Here is a 24160-nt window from a genome sequence, read left to right on the forward strand (position 1 = left end):
TGATTATAACAGCGTTAGACAATTTAATATAATGACCAGCCTATGCACATGCGACCTGTCAACTGTCACTTTGACAAATAAATCGGTCGTTTGACATTACAAAAAATACAAACAAACGACATTACAGAACACTGACAGTACAAAATTTCAGTTTGACAGTTCGCACGCAGTAACATGCAACACATCAAGAGTTTGCACACAATTTAATTTGCAAGCGACATCTAAGCTCGCTTGTTATTTTTTTAATTAATTATTTTCGAAACAACATCAAAAATTGTAGCAATGTTATTCGGAAATTCACCGTTATCTGTTTATGTAAAATAATATATTTTAGATATGTAAAAAATATATAAATATATGACAGTATATGTGTAATGTAGTGTGGAAGAGTGTGTGAAAAAATAAAAAAGAAGATTTAAAAAAATGATAACGGGTGATAGGTTAGGAAGTGATATTAGTATAGTGAACACATAAAAACACACACAAACCAACAAATTCATTTTTCTAAATACTCTACAATACGAATAACCCCATATTTATTTATATCCATTGTATTTTATCAAAAAAATTGTTTTATGGCAATTTTGATGATATAATTGCATTATTATTGAACCAATATCTGCGACTATAAATCCCAGAATAATAGTATATCCCAAAAACCAAAGGTCATTAACGATCTAATCAATATAGTAGATCGATTTGACACATGGAAGTATATAATAATGTGAAACACTACATGCTCACACACGCACACATACACACATAATTTATTAGTAGATAATAAATACATAGACTATTAATATGCAACTAATAATATGCCCAACATGAGATCGACGATTATAATAAAATATTGAACTAAATTGTTCAATCATAATGTGTTTCAATAATATGCGAATTGTCATCGCAAATACAACCTTTTAAAGCAGCTTCTATAAGCATTAAACCGCTTTAAAATATTGTAAAATAGCGTTATAACAATATTTTATAGGTACAACTTTTGTTTAAATTTCACTGTAAGTAAATCTTTTGGCGGCAATAATTGTTATATTATTATATCCAATGTTAATAATTTGAATTAAGTACTTGAATGTGAAACATATATTAATTTTTTAACTGAATTCGAAAATCAAACATATGACCTTGGAAATAAATCTCACAGGGCGTATAGTGAAAAATAATCAAATAACATTATTGTTTTGTAATTAAAATTAGAAGTTGTGTGCACATCTCAGGATGCGGGTGCGACGCGGACGCGTTTTCTATGTTCTTAAAAAATATATATTAAAGTCTGAAAGCATTGCAATTTCAAAATACAAGAAATAAATCTGTTTTTTATTTTTATTATTTTTGAAATGAAAACTTCTTTAGCGGCGTTGTGCAGTTTTTGTTATAGCTAAAAATGTTAAACTCGTGTCAGGACACGTGACGTAATCGAAAATTCGTAAGACATCAAAAATGCACAACAAAAATGAACATTAACGTTCAAGTTTTCACTTCTGCCGGATACAATAAGTTATAAAAAGTATTATGAAACTTGTTTTGACAAATGACTAAATCCAAGGAATATTGTGATCGTGAGTGATTGATTACTTCAGCTTTATAGCAATGTATTCAGACTATAATAAGGCTTTTATTCAGCTTTAATCATGTTAAAATTACATTTATATCCGTAATAAACAATTTTACTATAATTTAGATGGGCAATGTTGGTTTTGTTAAGTTGTATGACAATGTTAAAGTAAGCTGAATAAACGCATAGAAACAAATCTAAGTTAAGGTAATGTTAGTTACAACATAATTAACAAGCATGCTTTTTAACATAATAATACTTAATTTAATATTTACCAATGTTCCGATCGTGATATGAATATTAATCAATAAAATTCTCCACAATGACCATTAGTGAAGTGGTAGATTTTCGTTAACCTTTGAATGATATTAGAGTTGAATCAATAATTATGTGATGTTGTGATGTCCAAACAATTTTATTATAAGAAGAAAGTTAGATATTTTTTTTTAGTTTTAATAATAATTTGCCTATAGTAGGCAAACTGTAAAAAGGACTAAAGTCTTCGTCTAAAATGTAAAAAGTTGTTAAGTACGAAGAAGAGACAGTTAGAATTTAAAATTCTGATCGAATAATTCTGATGAATAAGCTCAATATTTATCAGAGTTATTATGTCTTTCAGTCTGACACAGAAACTAACTAAACTAAGACTACAGAAAGAGCTAACGTGAGTGATTTCGCCACTAGAGACGCTGGTGAAGATCTGAAGAGTAAGAGGTTCATGTCAAAGATATATTCTCTGATTTAAGTATCTTCAAGGCATGTGTGAAACGCACGTAAATCATTTATTTCAAAAAATTCAACGGCCTTATTTCCATTTTAAATGTTACAATGACAGGACCCTACGCTCAGTGGCGCCATCTAGTGATCGAAAAACGTTAACACTCAACACATAAGTACAGAAAAGTGCAAACTACGTTCATGCATGCATCGGCGTGCGTGCTTACCTGTGTACTGGAGTGTTGCATTCTGGACGTTTAGGGTTGGTTTGGGTTACCAGTTGAACGGTTTTCGTTAAAAATCCTTAATAATACCATAAATATCTGTGATATTACGAAAGTTTGTCTATTTGTCATGCTTTCAAGCCAATTTTGACGCAATTTTTGAATAAACTTGGTTAATGACTCGAGGTTACACATAGCTCATAGTGATTTGTACCGCGGGTAGAGCTGAGGGCAACGATAAGTTTTGATGAAATTAATCCAAAAGGCTGACGTTGAAGGTTGGTTTTAAATTCTAAGCGTTGACTGGTAAAGAATGATAAATCATCAAGACTGCCTTTTATACTATATTGTTGTAATAAATTTTCTACCTAAAAGCTGAGTATGAGGATAATGAACCTAGTAATATAATTATTTTCTACTTACTTGAGTAATAGACTACTAGTAGATTAAAAAGAACTTTCAATGTAACATATTTTTTAAGAAAATATCCAACCAGTAACCCAAACGCCGTGAATACATAACATACATACCATTAGGTGGCAGTGCTCATACAAACGTGGGTAGACGGACAAACTGTTATTGTACATATACGCCGATCCGGGGACAACACTCGACCGGTTACCACATAAAAATATACCTTAATTACACAACTGTAAGGTGTAGAATCGTGTGTTTTTGTATTTGTGATTTATGTAAAAATTTAGGTTATGTATGAACGATTTTGAGACGTGTTAGTGTGACAATGTTTATGATTGTAATGTTGATAATTAGAAATAAAATATCCTCGGGAAAAATGTTATGTATTTTTGAGTATATTTGAGGACATGGGGTAGAGATGTGAAATACATTTAAATGGATAATTATTTAGCTAATTATATAGCTAACATACAACAGTAGTTAGCATTACTCACTGTCATTACTAAAGTATTAACCAACAATTTTAATTTTTATGTGAATTTATAATAATTTTAATTAGAAAATTGTTCTGCAATATAGATCTTTTGATTCATAGGCAGAGTCCTACTTCAGAAGTTGGATATTTGTTTCACTTTACCGACGCGTATTTTAAGAGCTGTTTTACCGACAATAGGCGATTTTTATAACAATTCGTAATTGTTATAAAAATCGCCCACTACATTGCAAACACACCTCCATATACTATACACACTCAATCCAACTCGATATCAAAATATTCGACTAAATTATAGACTTCCGGTGATAGTTAAATATCGAGCTCTAAGCGAAAATACTGATAGTTTACATTTTTCTTTCTATGACTTTTTATGGACGTCAAACAAGTGTCGCCACTTGACGGCAAGTGATCAACGCTGCCCAAGAACTCCAACGCCAGTGGAATCACATATTCCTTAATCCCCATTGCACATCTCTACCCACACCCCCCCAATCAGCCCCCATTCCATCCCCACATACCTCAGCCTTATCCTTCAACAGGGACTTGACGGTATGGGCCAGATGAGGCAACAACGTCGCTCTAGCGGCAGCGTTAGTACAGAGGGGACCTCGCAGAAGTTCCAACAAAGCTAGCATACGTTGTTTGCTCAGTTTGCACATTGATAATGCGCCCAATGCACGGACGAAAAAGGCACTGTAATAGAAAAAAAAACTATATAATTAAAACATAATAAACCTACTTTTTCATTACATAAATAAAAAGGCAGTTTTAATGGGCTTTTTCAATGTAATTTTTTGCCAAATGTGTCTTTGGCGGACTCCAGAAAGCACAGACCAACATAAGAGTACTTTTTATTTTGGGAGTAGGTCAAGTATTTTTTCATTGGATAAATAAAAGCAATGACTGACGTGAGGCCAACATTATTAACAAAACATTAACAAGATCTTTCACAACTCTTGGCTCTGTCTACCCCGTAATGAAGGTGCTGTACCTGAGTTCGGCATCAGGATACACCTTGATGATGTGAGGCACCGCATGCGGGAGATACTTCAGCGCTGAGCCCTGACACGTGAGCGCGTAGTCTCCGCAACGCATCAGCCACACGAGCGCTTCAAGTAGATCCTGAAACAGATATTATACTAGCTATTGCCCGCAGCTCCGCCCCCGATAACATGTTTGATCACGAGTCAGCTATATCTATTCCAAATTAAAAAAAAAACGGATACTTTTTCTAAATGTCAAAAACAATCATTTCTTGTATTAACTGTGATATCGTATGTCGTCACGATTTTGGAGTCAAAATACTTTATAATGAGATAAAAAATAGTAAATCACGTTATTAATAAAAATATATATATATATAGTAAAGTCGCCTTAAATTAACGTATAAGAAATATTTTAATACCTTTATGTTTCTGTTTTTTATTAAATAAAAAACCAATTGTAATGCAAAAAAAGCGTATCAGATTATTTTGTCGACTTTACAACATGTTAAATATTTTAAAAATGTTGCGAATCGTTCTGTTGACAATTAAATATTGTCAACTTCCTAAATTGTCAATTTCTCCTTTTAGCAAAATTGTCATTTTAAAAATGTCAACTGTTCGTAACTTCTTTTTTATTGATTAATACTAACCTCAAAATGCGTTTTGAAATATCGATCAGTGGCGACATCGCCCAGCACACTGCGCAACTGCCGACTCCTCACTATGATGCGCATGAGACTTTCCACGCACTTCATACAGGTCAGCAGACGTTTTAGTGCCGTTTCGCCATTATCGGCCATTCTTATCACCCATATTATGACGGAGATTAGGTTTCTAAAAGAATATAATGTTGTTTATGTACACTTTATGCTTGATGTAATTGATGATTAATTGCTTGATGTAATATGTTCCATTGACCTAAATTAATACAACTTACAGCATCAACACTTCCTTTCTATGGTTAGTAATTCTACGGACAGATGGCTATGTCGAATCATGACTGAACTGATAAGTCTAGAACGCGCAGTTGAAGTTTCAACAATTGAATAAAATTCTAACATAACATACCCTAGGAAGATCTTTCATTTATGGCAGTCGAGCAAATGAGTTTGACGACTATAGAATGTATAGAGACAATACCGGTTTTGGGTAGGACCAAATCAATTTTAGCGACACTTCAATCGAGTAGGAACTAATCTATGGCAGACTCACTCATACACTGCAGCATCACAGAAACTTCGTTCGATGTACAATTGCAACACCGGTTGGAAATGCTGGTACTTGTGGTCCGCCACTAGAGATATCACGCAGAGTAAACAGTCCAGTACTAGAACGCCATAACTGTCTTCCGAATAGCTTTTGCGGTCTTCTTCTACCTGTGAATGTGGAGAAAGGAAGTCAAGGTTATATCGCAATCTAATGAGTTTCAGTTGTTAGACGGCCTTGCTAAATGCGAAACAGCCCTTCGAGCCCTAGTGCTGTTCTTTACGGCTAGGGCTAGCTCCATCTGTGCAATTTGTCCTAATATATTTTTATTTATTTATTTATTAAATGTAACTACTGACATGGTTATGCTCTGAAACTAACCTCAGTCAGTATACTGAACAACGCGTCTAAAATATCTTGCAGAAACTTGACCAATTCGGGTCCGGGCACACTCAGCAACCTTCTTAAGGCAGCCTTCAGTCCACCTTCAGCGTGTTGTGTGCTCCATTTCAACACACCTAGAATCTCCTCTGTAACAAAATGCATGTTTGAAAATACATATAAATTATTTATTTCCTATAATAATTGACTATAATTATATAAGCTTTGGTTTCAAAGTATATAATAGCTACATAATACTTAGTTTTTTTTTATTTATGATAATTTGCAATTTATGTTACTTGAGTATTTAACGGTTTCATTGAAGCGGTGTTGATCTCCACTAGTTAAGAGACCAACCTTTAGAATGGTCTCAGGTTCGAATGTTACTGAGTTTGTATACCAATCTGACTCATGTATAGTAGTTTTCATATTCCACCGCTTTCGTTGAACAAAAAACACCGTGAGAAAACGCTGTTGATTAATTAGTTTACTAGTGTGTGCGACTACTTGCTACTAGATTGCCGTAGTTAGTTGTAATAAAATTTGTTTTATATATTAGTAATTAAACAGATAACATTTTGCCCATCAGAAGCATAAACTCACCCCGCTGTGTAAGCTTGGTGGAACACAATTTGGTGCTGACATTGAGCACGTCGCGGTGCACCAAAGCCAGTACTCCCCTCGTCAATCTGTCATAAACAGAAAAGACTGAAGACTAAAAGAAATCATAAATTTAAAAGGTCTGACGCGTAATGAGCACTTCGCCGTTGTGCAATTCTCAATATGTAATCTTATTAATGTAATCTTAACAGTCTTCAAAAATGAGCTTAGCATCTCCATATGAACACATTTAGCATTATTTGAGATAAAAATAAAATTCCATTACCCAACTAATATGTAATCAACTAATATATAATATAATTTATGAGTGTAACAGTTTGCTGACCCAAATAGAATAAAATAAAATTTGACATGAAAAAGTGCCTGAGAAAGTCTAATTTCTGAATAAAAAAAATTATAGCTTTGACTTCGGCATCCGGAACTTTTATCGCGGATTCAAAGCCCCCAGGCGCAGAAGTACATTAATTATAAAAAGATATAAGGGTAAAAATAAACATAAAAGTGCAAACCCTCTTTCAGAACCAGCCGGTAACTCGTCCCTTCTCGCCGGCATGGCTAGACAAGTGGCCGCCGCTTCTGTTTCCACTGGTATGTCTGGATTTGTTGCGCGTTTCATGTCGATCTACAAAAAAAAAAACTGGTTGCACTCCGAGAGTGCCGGCAGAAGTGAAAACTTGAGTATGAACGTTGTGAATTTTGGACGTCTTACGAATCTTTGATCAGGGTCACGTGTCCTGACGCGAGTTTAACATTTTTTACCCATCACAAAAAGTGCACAACGCCGCTAAAGAAGTTTTCACTTCAAAAAACATTTCATTTTTCATTTATTTTGGCACATAACACGATGTTTATAAAAAAAAACATATTTAAAGATAGACAAAATTAGTATCGAATGTTATTTAAATTTTAATATGTTGATATGGAACAATGTTGATAAACAACACGAATATCGATAGAAAAAATAAAACAAAAGTCCTCTTTCTACACGAGCCAGTGTAATCATAAGGACATCGCGAATGTTTCTCACCACAACTGTAACGTCTAACCTTATAGACAGCCAACGCGTGAGTGTTGTCCGGTATAGTGGTGCCCTCTTTCTGCATGAGCCGGAGGTAGGACATCGCGAATGTTTCTCACCACAACTGTAACGTCTAACCTTATAGACAGCCAACGCGTGAGTGTTGTCCGGTATAGTGGTGCCCTCTTTCTGCATGAGCCGGAGGTAGGACATCGCGAATGTTTCTCACCACAACTGTAACGTCTAACCTTATAGACAGCCAACGCGTGAGTGTTGTCCGGTATAGTGGTGCCCTCTTTCTGCATGAGCCGGAGGTAGGACATCGCGAATGTTTCTCACCACAACTGTAACGTCTAACCTTATAGATAGCCAACGCGTGAGTGTTGTCCGGTATAGTGGTGCCCTCTTTCTGCATGAGCCGGAGGTAGGACATCGCGAATGTTTCTCACCACAACTGTAACGTCTAACCTTATAGACAGCCAACGCGTGAGTGTTGTCCGATATAGTGGTGCCCTCTTTCTGCATGAGCCGGAGGTAGGACATCGCGAATGTTTCTCACCACAACTGTAATGTCTAACCTTATAGACAGCCAACGCGTGAGTGTTGTCCGGTATAGTGGTGCCCTCTTTCTGCATGAGCCGGAGGTAGGACATCGCGAATGTTTCTCACCACAACTGTAACGTCTAACCTTATAGACAGCCAACGCGTGAGTGTTGTCCGGTATAGTGGTGCCCTCTTTCTGCATGAGCCGAAGGTAGGACATCGCGAATGTTTCTCACCACAACTGTAACGTCTAACCTTATAGACAGCCAACGCGTGAGTGTTGTCCGGTATAGTGGTGCCCTCTTTCTGCATGAGCCGGAGGTAGGACATCGCGAATGTTTCTCACCACAACTGTAACGTCTAACCTTATAGATAGCCAACGCGTGAGTGTTGTCCGGTATAGTGGTGCCCTCTTTCTGCATGAGCCGGAGGTAGGACATCGCGAATGTTTCTCACCACAACTGTAATGTCTAACCTTATAGACAGCCAACGCGTGAGTGTTGTCCGGTATAGTGGTGCCCTCTTTCTGCATGAGCCGGAGGTAGGACATCGCGAAGTGTTTCTCAGCTCTGTCCTTCGCCTCGTTCGAGCTTCGATGGCGGAACAGGAATACTATGTGCGCTTCTTTGAACAGCTCTATGTTGAGACAGACCTAGAAACAAATTAAACCTGTATTATAAGGCTTACGATATCTTCTTTGCAAACAACACCACTGGCTATGAAATCCTTTCTTGAGGTATCGATGTCTGGAAGAAATTTTTTTATTCTTATTAAATGTGTTATTGTTAACAGGCTTCAGATTTAATTCAAGTTCCACTGCTAGGAATCGTGATAAACCCAAAACACCCAAACAGGTTTATGAGAAACTGGCATCCATGCGAGTCTAACAGATACACGCAAGTTAGATAGACAAACAACCGACTTTATCTATTTGTGAATAAATCTTGCGTGTTCCCAGTTTCATTCTTCGGCTGTGACGCCAAAAAGCCCAGGTTCAGTTACAGTTATAACCAGATGCCAGCCCGGACAGTCACACCACAGTCTTACTATTAATGAGCGTAAAAGTACTATGGATAACGAATACACTTACTTTAAAAACTTCCTGCCACCGCGGCTTATCGTCGTGGTAATATACAAGAGATGTGTATTCGTCTACTAAACCACCGCCAGCGCCTACTGATATCACGTCCTGTAGACAAATGGTCAAACTTGAAAAAATGGATTATTTATTTAGAAATCGGTAGACGACAAAATCACCTTCTGTTCGAGCTACAATCATATCTATACGCTACGCCGTAGGTTATCATCGGTAATTCTACGATCAATCTATAATTATTTTCATGACATGTGTTACGTTAAATATTTTGACAAAATTATATATATATATATATACATTCTTAATATTATTTAAATACCACTGTTCGACATTTATTACGAACATACATTCTGGCGTTTGATTGATTTCTCTAACATTAACTAATACGTTGTGTTGATAGGGTCCATGTACTATACACCTACTAGACTAACAAACATTATTGTAACAACCAATGTGAATCTGTACATGAAAGCAAGAAATAATTTAATGCTACGCCGTAGAACCTCACCGTTGCTACGATCTATAAGCTATGTCGTAGATTAACAAAAGTAGTGCTACGATCAATCTATAAGCTACGCCGTAGAACCTCACCGTTGCTACGATCAATCTATAGGCTACGCCGTAAAACCACACCGTTGCTACGATCAATCTATAGGCTACGTCGTAGAACATCACCGATGCTACGACCGCTCCTATTAACCCGATAGCCGATTAACCCTTTCGATCGATCGCGATTCGCGCTCAATGCGAAGTTATCAGTGTTTCTTTCCTATTTAATGTTTTACTTTTTAGAGTGAGACCCCATTGGTCAATCGTGCTATGTTGTTTTTACGTCCGTCGACGGACAATGCAAAAATTTTATGGGGATGCGACGTATGTCAACGTATTTTAAACAACAGAATCCTATCTGGCTTTTAATGTGCAGTCACTCACTTGTAAAGTCTGGCCGTGTTTGTCGACGACTCTAGCAGCAACTTCGATGTTCCTGTCAGAAGATTTGCTTCCCTTCGAGAACGACCCAGCCACCAGAGTCACATATAAGTCGTTCCTAGCCAACCCTGGTAGAATCACTTCAGGGAAACCCATCTTGCGAGCTATCACTATATTGCCGACGACAAGATGGGCGTTTTCTTCACGGATCTAGAAACAATGTAAAATGTATTATCCATCAGTTACCCGCAGTTTCACCTGTCGTTAATTTTATTTTTTCCAAACTTCATCAAAATCGGCCCAGAGCCGTAAAAACGTGACAGAGACTTTCTGTCATTTATAAAAACATAGTCTGGATATTACACAAATACATGTGACATACTTGTTTGAGATCCCCTTCGACGAGTTGCAGTGTCACCCAGAGTCCTTGATGGTTCTTTGTGTCTTTCAAATCGCGATTCGCCATCACTTTCTTCAGAAGTGAGTCCAAGTTTTCTTTTTCGCATCTGAAACAAAAAAAAAAAAAACAATGATCCGATGACAAATAATACAAATCGGATCAATAGACAGAAGCTTAAACTACTATTTATAGTTAAGACAGTAGAGATTTTGTAAGCGACGACTTTGAGGTAAAAAATAAATAAAGTGATTTTTTTTTTACTATCATTTAAAAGTCTTAAAACTTTATTGGCATTATTAATGAAGTGGTTTTGCCATTGCCTTCTCCATTTCACACATAAGTTAATAATAATCAACCAGTGTCCAGGTTTCCTCACGATGTTTTTCTTCATCGGAAGCAAGTGGCAAGCAAATTACTATATATTATATGAGTCAGATTGGTATACAAACTCATGTGACACGAGTAGGATTCGAACCTGGGACCTTTCGATCCACAGGCGGGCGTCTTAACCATTACACCACCACCGCTTCGCTTATTATAATACTTACGGATAAAACGGTAACTGTATCTCTTTGATGACGTCGGAAGTAATGATTCTTGTAATGTCAGAACACGCAACGCCGAACGGCCTTCGCATTCTGCACGTACTAGTTTGTGGGGGGGGCTGCGCTACAGAACTTCTTCTGTGGATAAACAAATGGTGTGTATGCAAATAGCTGCTACTAGATGATCGTAAAAGTTGTGTCAGATGCCTTTAGACCCGACACCAATGTTAGCAATAATTGATAATTATGTCCTGAAATAATTTCGATTATGCAAGAATACGGCCCTAATACCATGCTTAAATAAATAAATAAATATATTATGACAAATCACACAGATTGAGCTAGCCCCAAAGTAAGTTCTAGACTTGTGTCATGGGATACTAACTCAACGATACTATATTTTATAATAAATGCATATATAGATAAACATCCAAGACCCGGGCCAATCAGAAACAGATCATTTTCCATCATGACCCGTCCGGGGATCGAACCTGGGACCTCTCGGTTCAGAGGCAAGCACTTTACCACTGCGCCACCGAGGTCGTCAATAATAATACACTAGAAAATAGAGAAAGAACAAAGTTTCATGGCATGATATGGACTAACACTGTTTAAATAAGTTTCTTAGCAGTAATACTGTACTTTTGATAAATACTAAATTTGACCTGAACAAGTTTTTAACAAATATTATATTGTTGCCTTGTGGCAAGTAGTACTTTTAATGTCGTCAAAGATCTTGATTCATTCAACGCGTGACGAAATACCATGTTCGGCAGTAAACCGTTGAGTTAAAACGTCTTCATTTTCTTCACAACTCTTAGATAATCTAGAAGTGTAATGTCAGAAAGTATGACTGACATTCCAAAAATATCCAAAAATAATAAGACAAGCATCAATATATTTTATTATATCTAACAACTTACCTGTGGTCAGTTATCTGTGGCTCCATGGACCCTATCCGAACCACGTGGCAGACTAGAAAAACCTTTTCCTTCTTTATATCAGAAGGCAGGTCCTGTAACAATAACGCGAATTAAGTAAAAGATTACTCATGTAGCCACCATTAAAATACCTAATTTAAATGAGCATGTAGTGAAATCTGTTCTAACTGTTAACCTGTAGTTTTGTAGAATGCGTTTAATTATATCAATCACAGGGTCATTGTATGCTTTTTATAATAATGAAGAATGATAGAACCGAACGTCATTAATTCTATGTCGAATTCTCATTCTACATAAAAATAACTTGTAACATAAACTTTGTAAAAACAATTAAAAGAATGGGGAATCAATTTCAACAGTATTACATCTGGAGTTCCTCAGGGATCATAATTAGGACCTATATATTTTTTAATTTATTTTTTTATTTACTCAACAAAATTATAAAGCTATTGAACAGCAATCTCACAGATCTCATTCAGATTCAATATGGAACATTCAAGGATCTTATTTAAGACCCATTAATATTAATTATTATGAGATTATATTGCTTTGCCGTAATATTTTATATGCTCACTGTAACTCTGATGCGGCTCTCTAAATTATTAAACATAACAGTAACATCTCTATGACCACATTCAAATTGAGTAGAAGTCGCTCAAGGATCTTAATTGGGACCTTTGCAAAAAAAATATTTGGAGAATTCACTACTTATCGGAATAAATTTATTTACTTACTGTAAAAACAAGTTGTTGGGACATCAAGCTCTGTTGTGGCCATCGTATAAGCAGATTCTCTGTCAATCTGTTCCCGACAGTGTCGTGGAGACACAACAATAACTCTGCACTGTCAGACATTCTACAGACGAAGTTGTTGACTCGGAGAGCGAGGGTGTACGTGCGGGCGTTGGCGGGGATGCTGGGGGGGGGAGGCGTGGCGGGGGTTGTTTCCTAGAGGAGAAAAAATACTTAAGTTACAAGTATAAAAAAATATAAATTGGAAAGTCTATCTGCCTGTCACAAAACGATTTTTTAACGAACTATATTTTGCAACTGCAATACCAAATAGAATGGTTAACAATAGTTTACAAACCCAGTGTTCCTAGTCAAGACGATACAACGCCCTCTTTAATTTTCTACTCTTTATAGACAAGACTATATCCTCATACACATATTGCAAGTTCTAGTTACAACTAGCATTCCGGAACGACCACAGCTGAGAAGAAATGCCAAAAGAAAGTAATTTAAACAGTGTTGGTCCCTGTTATGCCAAAAGGGCTTACCATTATTGCTTTTTACATATATATTTTTAAATAGTATACAAAAAAAGAGGTAATTATTTATAAACTTACCATATTCTTCTCAATACGCGCGTTAGCTTCGTCATGCATGGCGTTGAATTTGTATGTTGAAGTCGACAATGGGTCAACCAGTTGGCCGCTAGCGTTCCTTACTGTCAGCTCCATGCCTAGTTGTCTGTGAAACATTCACTTGTTTAAACTATTTCAGTAGGAATCAGGAGAGTCGAGGCGTGACAACGTTTTTGACCATTTTATTAAACAACTAGGTTTTGCCCACAACTTCGTATGTGAGTAAACATCCGTTTCCCGTGGGCATTTCAGGAAATCCCTTCTTAGTGCTCCCCTACAATGTCCTAGGAACCTACGTACCAAATTTGAGCTTTCTACGCCCAGTAGTTTCGGATGTGCATTGTCTGTGATCTGTCAGTCGCTCAGTAACGCAAGAGTTATATATATATATTGATTTTTATTTTATTGAAACACAGTCGAAATTACATGTAGTAACGACAGGTGCTCTTTGTTTCGAATAAAATAAAATAATATTCTAAAAAGTTTTCGAGGAAGGAGAAAATTTAAAAAGAAATAAAATATATTTCGTAAAATATGTCTGGAAGGAGACATACTCAGTAAAGGAGAGAGAGAGAGAGGGGTCGTAAAGTGGAAAAGCCTCGACGGGGTTATATGGCCAAGTCCACGTAATGTAATGTAGGCTTTATTTTACCAAATATATTTTATTTATTCTGAAATTTTGTCCTTCCTTGAAAACTTTGTGTCATTCTTTACAGCCATATACAACTTCGCAGGGGGCAATCCTAGCCAGCTAACGTTGGACGTGGGCGAGCTGGTACATCTGGAGGGGGAGACTGAGGAGTGGTACTGGGGTACCAGCGTGCGGAGAGAGGCGAGCGGTGCCTTCCCGAAGACCTATGTCGAAGTGAGGGACTGCTATGTGAACAGCTAAGTTTTTTACAAGCTTTTAGTTTCACTCTTATCTTGAACAAGATATAAGTTTATTTGTTAGTAAAATTAATAAAAAAAAACCCCGACTTTCGATATTCATTTCGCTACATCTTTTGAACGGCTGAACCGATTTTGATCAAACATATCTAAGAACCACCGCATAAAAATTTGCTATCAAATAAAAAATACCGCATCCTAATCGGTTCACACGTTGATGAGCTACGGTGCCACGTACAAAGCCAGACACACTTAGCGCTCAAGCTTATAACACCCCAAAGGAGAGAGCAAGAGTGGTGTCATAAAACGTCAAAAAGAAAACTGAAGGAACATAAAAAGAGAACTGCACTGACGAAAATTCTATTCTTAAATCATAAATAAATATAATCATATGTGGAAGGGGCGGTAAATTTCATCAGTGTCGATTTATAACGAAAACTCGAAAAGAAGATGAAAATGAAAAGAGAGGAGAGGAGAGAGAGAGAGAGAGAGAGAACAGGTGTGTACTACCTGTTTCCCCGTTGTATAGTGAAGACCGCCGTCCTGGCGACCCTGCGCAGCTGGTCCTGCGGCAAGGCTCCGCTCACGACCTGCGCGCGCAGCTCCAGCAAAGCCAACATGCTCACTTCCATAAAATTAAACTTCTCTTCGTTAGCCTGCAAATTGATGTATAACTTTGTGTAAGAAACCTTAAATCTTGGTTTAGTAAATTATAGAAGTGAACACGATAATTATAAGACCAAATTATTTTATAATTATTAACGAGTTTCATATTATATATCATATTATTATATACTATTACTACGAACACAGCATAAATATATATAATATACATTACTCTTATATATACTATAATCACATATTGGTACAAATTAGCACTGTTGTATAGCAAGAAGTTAGTATTGTATAATTTAATTTTTTTTTTGTCAACAGCGTTATGATATTGGTATTTTAGTTAACAACGTTTTGGCCGGTTATGTAATTATCTAAATTAAGTAAGTACATAGTGATACTTTTCTAAGTATCACTATGTACGTATCACAAGTAATATATTTTTATGAATGGCTGTTGTTGTTGAAATAAATAAATATCCAATAACTAGTGTGTTGTCGGCATCTGTACGACCCACATCATGCCGACAACACACTAGTACACAAAAACTTACTTAGCAAACGCCTGTTTGCTCCATTGTATGAGAGTAAGTTTTTTACACAAATGACATTTTTGACACAAACTTTTACTGTTGCCAGAGACAACATTTGTTTCATAATTGAGCTGCCAGATTCCACTCGAACTAAGTACGTACCTACTATACGTACATACTTACAGTGCGAGTCATATAAAAGCTTGTCAAAAATACAAACCCTATCAATATAGAGTCTCTTCAGGTGCTGAACCCACTCCCTCAAGGTGGTCGCTATGTCGTGGGCGACGCCAGCGCCACCTGCTGACGCAACTACAGTTTCACCACATCTGTAAAGTAAATGTACCGCATCTAATAGTGTATAGCCAGCACAACACGAAAGGTAAACAATTTATCATTAAATTTAATATTCTATTGAGATCACGGTCATTCGATCATCACAGGCCAATCGGGTTCAATGTCCGTATAATCTGCATGAATCACTATCGTGTAATTGAAATATTATCATCGCCGGGCTACTGCGAGATAGTACGCAAATGACATTCTCCTATTTAAGTACGTGCAACAATTATAATATTTATTTACTTTAATTAAATATGTAGGCTAAGGGCTACCATCAACTTTTACGGAACAATTCAAAATCAGTGCATTTCAATTTAGATAAGGATGAATTTCACGAGCGTTTTCAACTCCAGCCCGCGGCGGTAATTAGTATTTATAAAATATAAAATAGTATAATTAAATTGATTACTGTGTATGGTACAATTTAATAAACACTAATGATAACCAACGGCGGCGTTCAAAACGCTCGTAAAATTCACGCCCATCTGGGGCTTTTGAGACTACCTCGCATTTTTTTTATTTGGTAACAGACAGTCGGGATTAAAAGCAGGTGAAACTAAAAGCTTCTAAAAACTTACCTTTCAACATAGCAGTCCCTCACTTCGACATAGGTCTTCGGGAAGGCACCGCTCGCCTCTCTCCGCACGCTGGTACCCCAGTACCACTCCTCAGTCTCCCCCTCCAGATGTACCAGCTCGCCCACGTCCAACGTTAGCTGGCTAGGATTGCCCCCGGCGAAGTTGTATATGGCTGTAAAGAAAGATACACCAATTGTCATGAAAAGTATAGAGAACTAGCCGTTTACCCGCGACTTCGTCAGCGTAGAATAGCGCGCGTCGCCGACTTTTTGAGAAAGCGATACTCTTTTCTTGAAAGCCCCAATGTCAAAATTATTAGGGAACAATGCTGAGGGAAGTTTATTCCATAGATTAGTACAGATAATGGCAAAGTCCCTATTGTATTAATCAACACTCCAAATTAGACGACAGCAGACTTAATATACAAGACGAACATTCAATTTGTGTACAAAAATGGCTTAAGTACACGCAACAACTTAACATAAATTATGCTGCTTCGTATTCGGTTGGTTCCGCATATTTTTTTTATTACTTAACCATTTTATCTTACAGAAAGGCCGCACTTTTAGTCCGTATGTAATGATGTACCGTTCGAACTAGTGCGTGGCGTCTCGTCGTAATTAGCTATCGCGGAATTTTAACGCGACGTAGAAATTACGCTCACAGTACAGTAGTATAGTGTGCGCACAGTGCGCCTATTTCTATGCTACTTCTTACTACTTTAATTGGGTACTTTATCAGTCAGTCAGTCAGTTAGTCAGGATATAAAATAAAATGTATACATAATGCATTCACATAAGGAAACACGATAATCATGTTACTTCAATTAATCAATTTTATTTGTAGTAACATTTAGTATTGTCTAGTTGTCATTAAAATATTAAACGATTGTTCACTCCAAAATTTGTGACCTGTCTTCATAGTCGTATTCCTCATGGCTGAGGGTCGCGGTTATTACGTGGAATGAAACACACACAACAACTTTCTTGGCATTATTAATGGAGTGGTTTGCCATTGCCTTAGTGCCATAGTGGTTTGCATACCTAAAAACACTATATAGGTATATTTTTGTTTTCAAATGGAAAAAATATCTGATGGCAATACTCTATTTTCACTTGCGTTTCTCTCAAGCTCAAGAGGACCACGGACATTAAACCAGCGACCATTTTTAGATCGCACACTCGTACTGATATTATAAGTGGGATAGTATGTAATGACGATGTGAAAATTGTATAAAAAACAAACAGCATAGTACTATTTGCCGCGAACGTAGCCGCGGGCAACGGCCAAATTAAACTTGCCCTTTAATTACTAGCTACGCTACAGACTTTGTTCATCCATTTTGGCAAGCCATTGTTCCAAAGAAAGCTACTCTATATCAGGCATAGTAGGAGCAGGACGCGCCGATCAATGTCTACCTATGCTAACGGTTCTCAAAGTGTGCTATGCGGAGCTCTAGGCCTCCAAATCATTGGATGGGGTTACATGAAATATTTGTCATATTAAAAAAGAAGTACATACTAGAATAATAAATAAATAAATAAATATTAGGACAAATCACACAGATTGAGCTAGCCCCAAAGTAAGTACGAGACTTGTGTTATGGGATACTAACTCAACGATACTATATTTTATAACAAATACATATATCTAGATAAATTCCAAGACCCGGGCCATTCAGAAAAAGATTATTTCGTTCCGACCGGGGATCGAACCCGGGACCTCTCGGTTTAGAGGCAAGCACTTTACCACTGCGCCAACGAGGTCGTCAAAAATTAAGTCAACGAAACTACCTGTATATATAATATGTAACATAACATTTATAAACATCCAAGTCCCAAGTCAATCTGATAATGTTAATTTTCCATCTTGATCTGACCGGGGCTCGAACCCGGGACCTCTAGCAGTCCGGTATGATGAACAGTTAAAAATTTAAATGCTTTAAATAAAAGATTTTTAATGTGGTTTACCTAATTTTGAAAATTCGTTATTTAAAATCATAAAATACTAGCGGCCAATCCCGGCTTTGCTCGTGTAAAAACATAACAAATTACCTTCCTCAGGAATCACATTAGTTTTTGAGTTTATCGCGAACACACAGAGGCAGAAGACTTTGTTTTGTAATATGTAAGTGTAAGGATTAACTTTATTGAAAGTGTCCGCTGTTACGCCAGTACAAGTCCACATAAAACAAGGGCTCGAATTTTTTTTCTAAAAGGTCTAATCTTCAAAACTTTGAGACACAACAAACAACAAGTTTGAGAACCGTTGGTCTATACAATTAGCATGGTTAACGGTGCAAGCGGATGAAGGGGGTATTGATTGATAGGTAGTGAAGGACGAATCCTTTTAAAGTGCTGACATCGAGAATCACAGATATCTATTAGATACTATTGACCCAAAATATTCCTCTCCAATTTTTTTTTCGTAAATATCTCCTATGCACAGACATAGTCCAGTTACAGTTTTATTATAAGTATAGATATAGAAAATATAACCTATACTAATAATTAAAAAAAAACTGTATCTATTGGACTATGCCTGTACATAAGAGATATTTACGAAGAAACAATAGAAGTGGACTATTTAGGGTCAATAGAAGCCAAAACAATTTATTTTTAGATTTTTTTGTCAGTCTGTATGTTTGTTGTACGCGCATCACACAATCTACTGGACGGATCTGAATGAAATTCGGCACAGAGATAGATTGTAGCCTGGATTAGAATATCGGCTACTTTTGTTCAACATTCTATTCCAAAAGAGGAGGGAGTGTAAGTTTATATGAAACTTCATTATTTTTGATACACGTAAGAAAAATACATATAATTACTTTTATTACCTGACAATAGATGGCGCACGGATAATTAATTTTAATAAAAATTATGTAGAAGTAGCTGACACATGATGTGTTTCATTCTATCCCAGATCAGCATAGAAGCATCGAAGTTCGTATAAAACACGGAATAATTCATAATTACACAGTTAATGGAACACGCAAAATTTTCTATACAGTTCTATCTCCACATACCTTTTATTTTCCAAATCCATACAAGACGATAAACGGCGACCAATGAAATGCTTTCGTGAAGAATTCAAACAGTAACGTACTCAAGCGTACAATTGTCAGCACACGGGTGAGTCACAGTATGCGCGGACCAAAATCATGACCTGCGCCTCATGAACGCCGAGCGGTAGACGTAGAGTTAATCATATTGTAGACACGGTCTATTTTTACAAACTAAATTAAATACGCCACATTAGTTTTGTGATTTTAGTGCGGAAAATACTCTCGCTTCGTGAACGATTTTTGAATAAGGATAAGAAATAAATAAAATAATAAAAAGTTTAATTTACTTTAAGAAAGACGTGCTTATACTTCGTGTTTACGACTAACTGGATAATGAATGTATTAAGCAGTAAGTTTTAAAAAGTTTGTCCTAGACTGTGCCAAGTGGACATAGACAGAGTAGGAAAGCTGACCCAAAGGATTGGAGTCTATTGGGTCCGCTTTCCTACTCTATCTTCTCCTGCCAGACGCTTGAAAAAGCAACTGAAAACGCTCAAATAAAAGAGATAAAATTTTCCATTATAACCATTAAAATACAATAAGTGTCTAGCATTTCATATTTATTTATTAATTAACGAAAATCGTCATCATATTTGTCTATAAAGTGGAATATAATCAGAGACTCAAAATGAAATATCAAAAATGACAATATAAAATAACCGGAGTCGTATCCTACATAGAGAGAAAAACTAATAAAACCCAGAAAAATGCACAATAAGATAAGGATACGAAGACCACAACATAAAGTTTTATATTAACACACGCCATTTAATCCTAGATAATAAACACGAGTTAACAAAACTTCTGCTGCACTTGAGTTTTATCGACAATTTTATACCTCAACTAGCGACCTGGTTCAGCTTCGCACGAGGATAATAACTTTCGGGAATAAATTGTCTAAATAAGAGTGAATATTGCATTAAAGTTTGGAATTAAAGTTTAGAAACAGACAGAGGAAGGGGGCGACTTTGTTATATAAATAAATATAAATATATCAGGACGAATCACATAGATTGAGCTAGTCCCAAAGTAAGTTCGTGACTTGTGTTATGGGATAATAATTCAACGATACTATATTTTATAACAAATACATATATAGATAAACATCCAAGACCCGGGCCAATCAGAAAAAGATCATTTTCCATCATGACCCGATCAATTTTATAATATACTAGCTTTTGCCCGCAGCTTCGCCCGCGTTTATTTTCCGGGACGAAAGGTACCCTATGTCCTTCTCCATACTACAAAATACATGTATGCCAAATTTCATGAAGATCGGTTGAATAGATAGAACGTGAAGAGGTAACAAGCAAACAAACTTACTTTCGCATTGTGTGTGTGATTTTAAAAATGCCGTGTCTGTGAGTGTTATAACACTGGGTAAACCCGACCCCATAGTGCACCTGTCATTTGATATAAGTAATATAATACAATGAGACATACTAGTGAGACCGTCTGGATTTTTCTGGTATATTAATTACCACTTCCTTTAGTTTTTTTACAAACTTTTTAAGAGGCGACCGGGACTCATATCCTTGACAGCCGATAGGCAACAGCATTGAAAGGCAGGTGGCCGGTCGTAAAATCACAGTCGAAAGTTTTTTAAAGTTATTTTTTTTACAGAGATTATAATTAATCATTGATATACAATCTCATGGGCTTCGAGTAGATTTCGAACCTGGGACCTTTCGATCACAGACGGGCGTCTTGAATATCGGACCACCACTTAGAGGCCCGCGACTCCTGCCTCTATTTACCCCGTAAGGAATAAAGACGTAACACCCAAACTTGCACCACTTAATGAGCATAATGATATATATTTATAAAATTTGTATCAGTTTAGTAATAAACACACCCATACTAATGTAATATACCTATAAGAGAAAATATTTGTATTTTTGTTTGTAACGAATAAAATCAAAAATTACTGGGCCGATTTTCATGAAATTTGGCACAGAGATAGGCGATCAACAGGTATGACATATGCTACTTTTTATTATGGTTTTACCCGAGCGAAGCCTAGGCGAGCGGCTAGTTTTAAAATATTGTGGCAAACTATGAGTCATCATAATAACAATTTGATCACTTTTATCCTTAACTAACAATGTTTTATATCAATGTCACTATCGAATATAATTATGTGGGAAATGATCTAAAACTATAGTAAGTTTACAGATCCCACTAAATTATAAAGGCGAAAGTAATATATACATAATATTACTTCTTCACGCTTAAACAGCTGGAAATCTGGTATTTTTATGGAATTTCTGGTAATTTTTATGAAATCTGGTATTGAGGTAGCTGATACCTTGAATTAGCAGGGTAGGAGGGTACTTTTTATAACAAAAGTACGCGAATACCGGATTCGGTCAATAATGTTACAATCAATTGCGCTTCATAGAAGAGTTTCACCAACGATTCCTGAGGAATATCAAGTGAATACCTATTATGGTTTTGCCCGGGCGAAGCCGGAAAATTTCATTAATTTATTTCAATAATCTAACGGACCGTCCGTTATTATATTGAAATAAATGAGTGAAATTTTATTAACTTTAATATAAATTTGCCTCATTGCTTATACAATTGGTCCACACTAGGCACCACGCCTGTCCTATGGTAACCAATGTTATAGACCATAATAATAACAATTAATAATTGAAATCAAAGATGCTACTTATTTAAAAAAGGAAGGAAAAAATAATATTATATAACATAGTGACACATATACTATATGTGTCACATATATATGTGTCTCTTCTCTTCTTATTTAAGAGCTAAGCTCTTGTCGGTGGAGTATACGCCACGCCTCTCTATCCTCGGCTTTGCTTTTAAGGTCTCGATACTATATGTGTCACTAATTCAAAACATTATCGACAAGTAATAAATTAATTATAACAGTGGCAATAGGAAACATAATCATCATCAGCCTGTAGTAACTGCCTACTGGACATCGGCCTCCCCCAAGGTGCGCCACTGTTATCGGTTTTGGGCTTTTCGCATCCAGTCGTACCCTGCAGCCTTACGCAGGTCATCACGGCATCTAAACAGTGGATGGCCCACACTTCGCTTAGCCAGGCGTGGTCTCCACTCGAGAACATCTCACACATCTCACAATCGGAAACAAATTGATTAAGTATGAAAGTTGACAGGCTGTCCCGAATATTACTTGATAACTTACCAGAAACTGTGTATTAAGTTTTAAGCTTGCTCCATATTCAAGCATTGTACCAATGTGAACGAACTACATTATTTTACGTATCAAAATACCTATTTTAAGTTATTTAAACCGGTGGTGGTGTAATGGTTAAGACGCCCTGCCCCCGCCTGTGGACCGAAAGGTCCCAGGTTCGAATCCTACTCGTGCCACATGATTTTGTATACCAAACTGTCTCGTGTATATTAGTTTTCATCGACCACCTGAAAGAAAGTGTAGAACGAGAACATCGTGAGGAAAGAAAAGAAAGTAGTTGTGCATGTTCCATTTCGCGTAAAGACTACGACCCTCAGTCATGAGGAATACGACTATAAAGAGAGAGAGAGAGAGAGAGAGAGAGAGAGAGAAATTAAGAGGAGGAGTTTTTTAAAACTTAATTTAACTTACAAATATGGGGCTGGGCTCAATTTCACGAGCGTTTTGAACGCCGGCGTGGGCCATCATTACTATTTATTAAATTGTACCATACGCAGTAATCAATTTAATTATCCTATTTTCTAAATAAGTAATTTACTGGTACAATGTCAATTTAATAAAACAATATATTCTTTATTAAAAAAAAAATATGCGACATTAATGAAACGCTACACACCGCGTTCAAACACTTCATAAAATCAAAAAATTAGGATGGTATATTAGAGAGATATTACATTCTCTTATCCATAATTTTTATTTTATTTATTCACAACTTACATCTATCTTTACAGGCTAACCCAATTCGATAGTGTAGCTTACAATTTAGCAAAAATGTATTTTCCTTCTAAATTTATGTTAATAACAAAGTAGGTATCCAGTTTTGGTTGTAAAGATCTGCTAACCAAGTCTATCTATCTATATCCACAGATATAGTGCCAAAGTCAGTTGTCTGTCACGCTTTTGCTAAATGGCTGAACCGATTTTGGTGAAATTCGGAATAGATATAGTTTATGACCCGACGTCAAACAGAGAGAACTGTATGCGAACAACTGTCACTGTTTTGACAAATTCTGTAGAACAGAGATAAGCAATATATGCGTTTACAACTAATTATTATGGATCACACAAAACGACCCTTATCAACCCGTCACTTATCACAAGTTATACCTACATTACATGAGAAATATCACAGAGTAGGGTCGCCAGAGCCATAACATGAGAAACATCACAGAGTAGGGTTGCCAAAGACAAATCTCATTGATAAAATCCTTCGCTTTCTTCATATTCGCGTGTCACGCTTCATTCAGGGATGTGACGACGTGATGCTATGATCAGTAAATTGTGACATTTTGAACATTCGCCTGTGATTTTCTAACCGGCAGCCTACATGACATTAATCATCTAGGAAATACTATTTTTTGCTAGTTGCATCGTACGACATCCACGCAAGGACGCTGTCCCTATTTTAGAGCTGAACAAATACGGGCACAAAATCTTTCACTTAATATTTAACACCAAAAAAAATCTGAGAATGTTGGCCTAGAAGCGGAAGCC

The 24160-nt window shown here is 36.5% G+C and overlaps 1 protein-coding gene across 6 annotated transcripts in view; it reads right to left on the minus strand.

Moving 5' to 3' along the window:
- The window catches only part of mbc (myoblast city), a 52421-nt gene that overhangs the window by 21202 nt on the left and 7059 nt on the right, over nt 1-24160 (minus strand). For all 6 annotated transcript variants that reach the window (XM_053763411.1, XM_053763410.1, XM_053763408.1 and 3 more), the window contains exons 2-19: nt 16410-16581; nt 15710-15818; nt 14856-15001; nt 13440-13563; nt 12826-13038; nt 12074-12165; nt 11154-11288; nt 10588-10711; nt 10209-10415; nt 9270-9368; nt 8655-8831; nt 7128-7240; nt 6601-6686; nt 5998-6146; nt 5623-5786; nt 5061-5244; nt 4416-4546; nt 3943-4117 (exon numbers count right to left, since the gene is read on the minus strand). In XM_053763411.1, coding sequence (XP_053619386.1) covers nt 3943-4117; nt 4416-4546; nt 5061-5244; nt 5623-5786; nt 5998-6146; nt 6601-6686; nt 7128-7240; nt 8655-8831; nt 9270-9368; nt 10209-10415; nt 10588-10711; nt 11154-11288; nt 12074-12165; nt 12826-13038; nt 13440-13563; nt 14856-15001; nt 15710-15818; nt 16410-16581 — 2600 coding nt within the window. The remainder of the gene's footprint in view (nt 1-3942; nt 4118-4415; nt 4547-5060; nt 5245-5622; nt 5787-5997; nt 6147-6600; nt 6687-7127; nt 7241-8654; nt 8832-9269; nt 9369-10208; nt 10416-10587; nt 10712-11153; nt 11289-12073; nt 12166-12825; nt 13039-13439; nt 13564-14855; nt 15002-15709; nt 15819-16409; nt 16582-24160) is intronic.

The sequence above is a fragment of the Plodia interpunctella genome, chromosome 24, assembly GCF_027563975.2.
Source record: "Plodia interpunctella isolate USDA-ARS_2022_Savannah chromosome 24, ilPloInte3.2, whole genome shotgun sequence".
Classification (NCBI taxonomy): Eukaryota; Metazoa; Arthropoda; class Insecta; order Lepidoptera; family Pyralidae; genus Plodia; species Plodia interpunctella.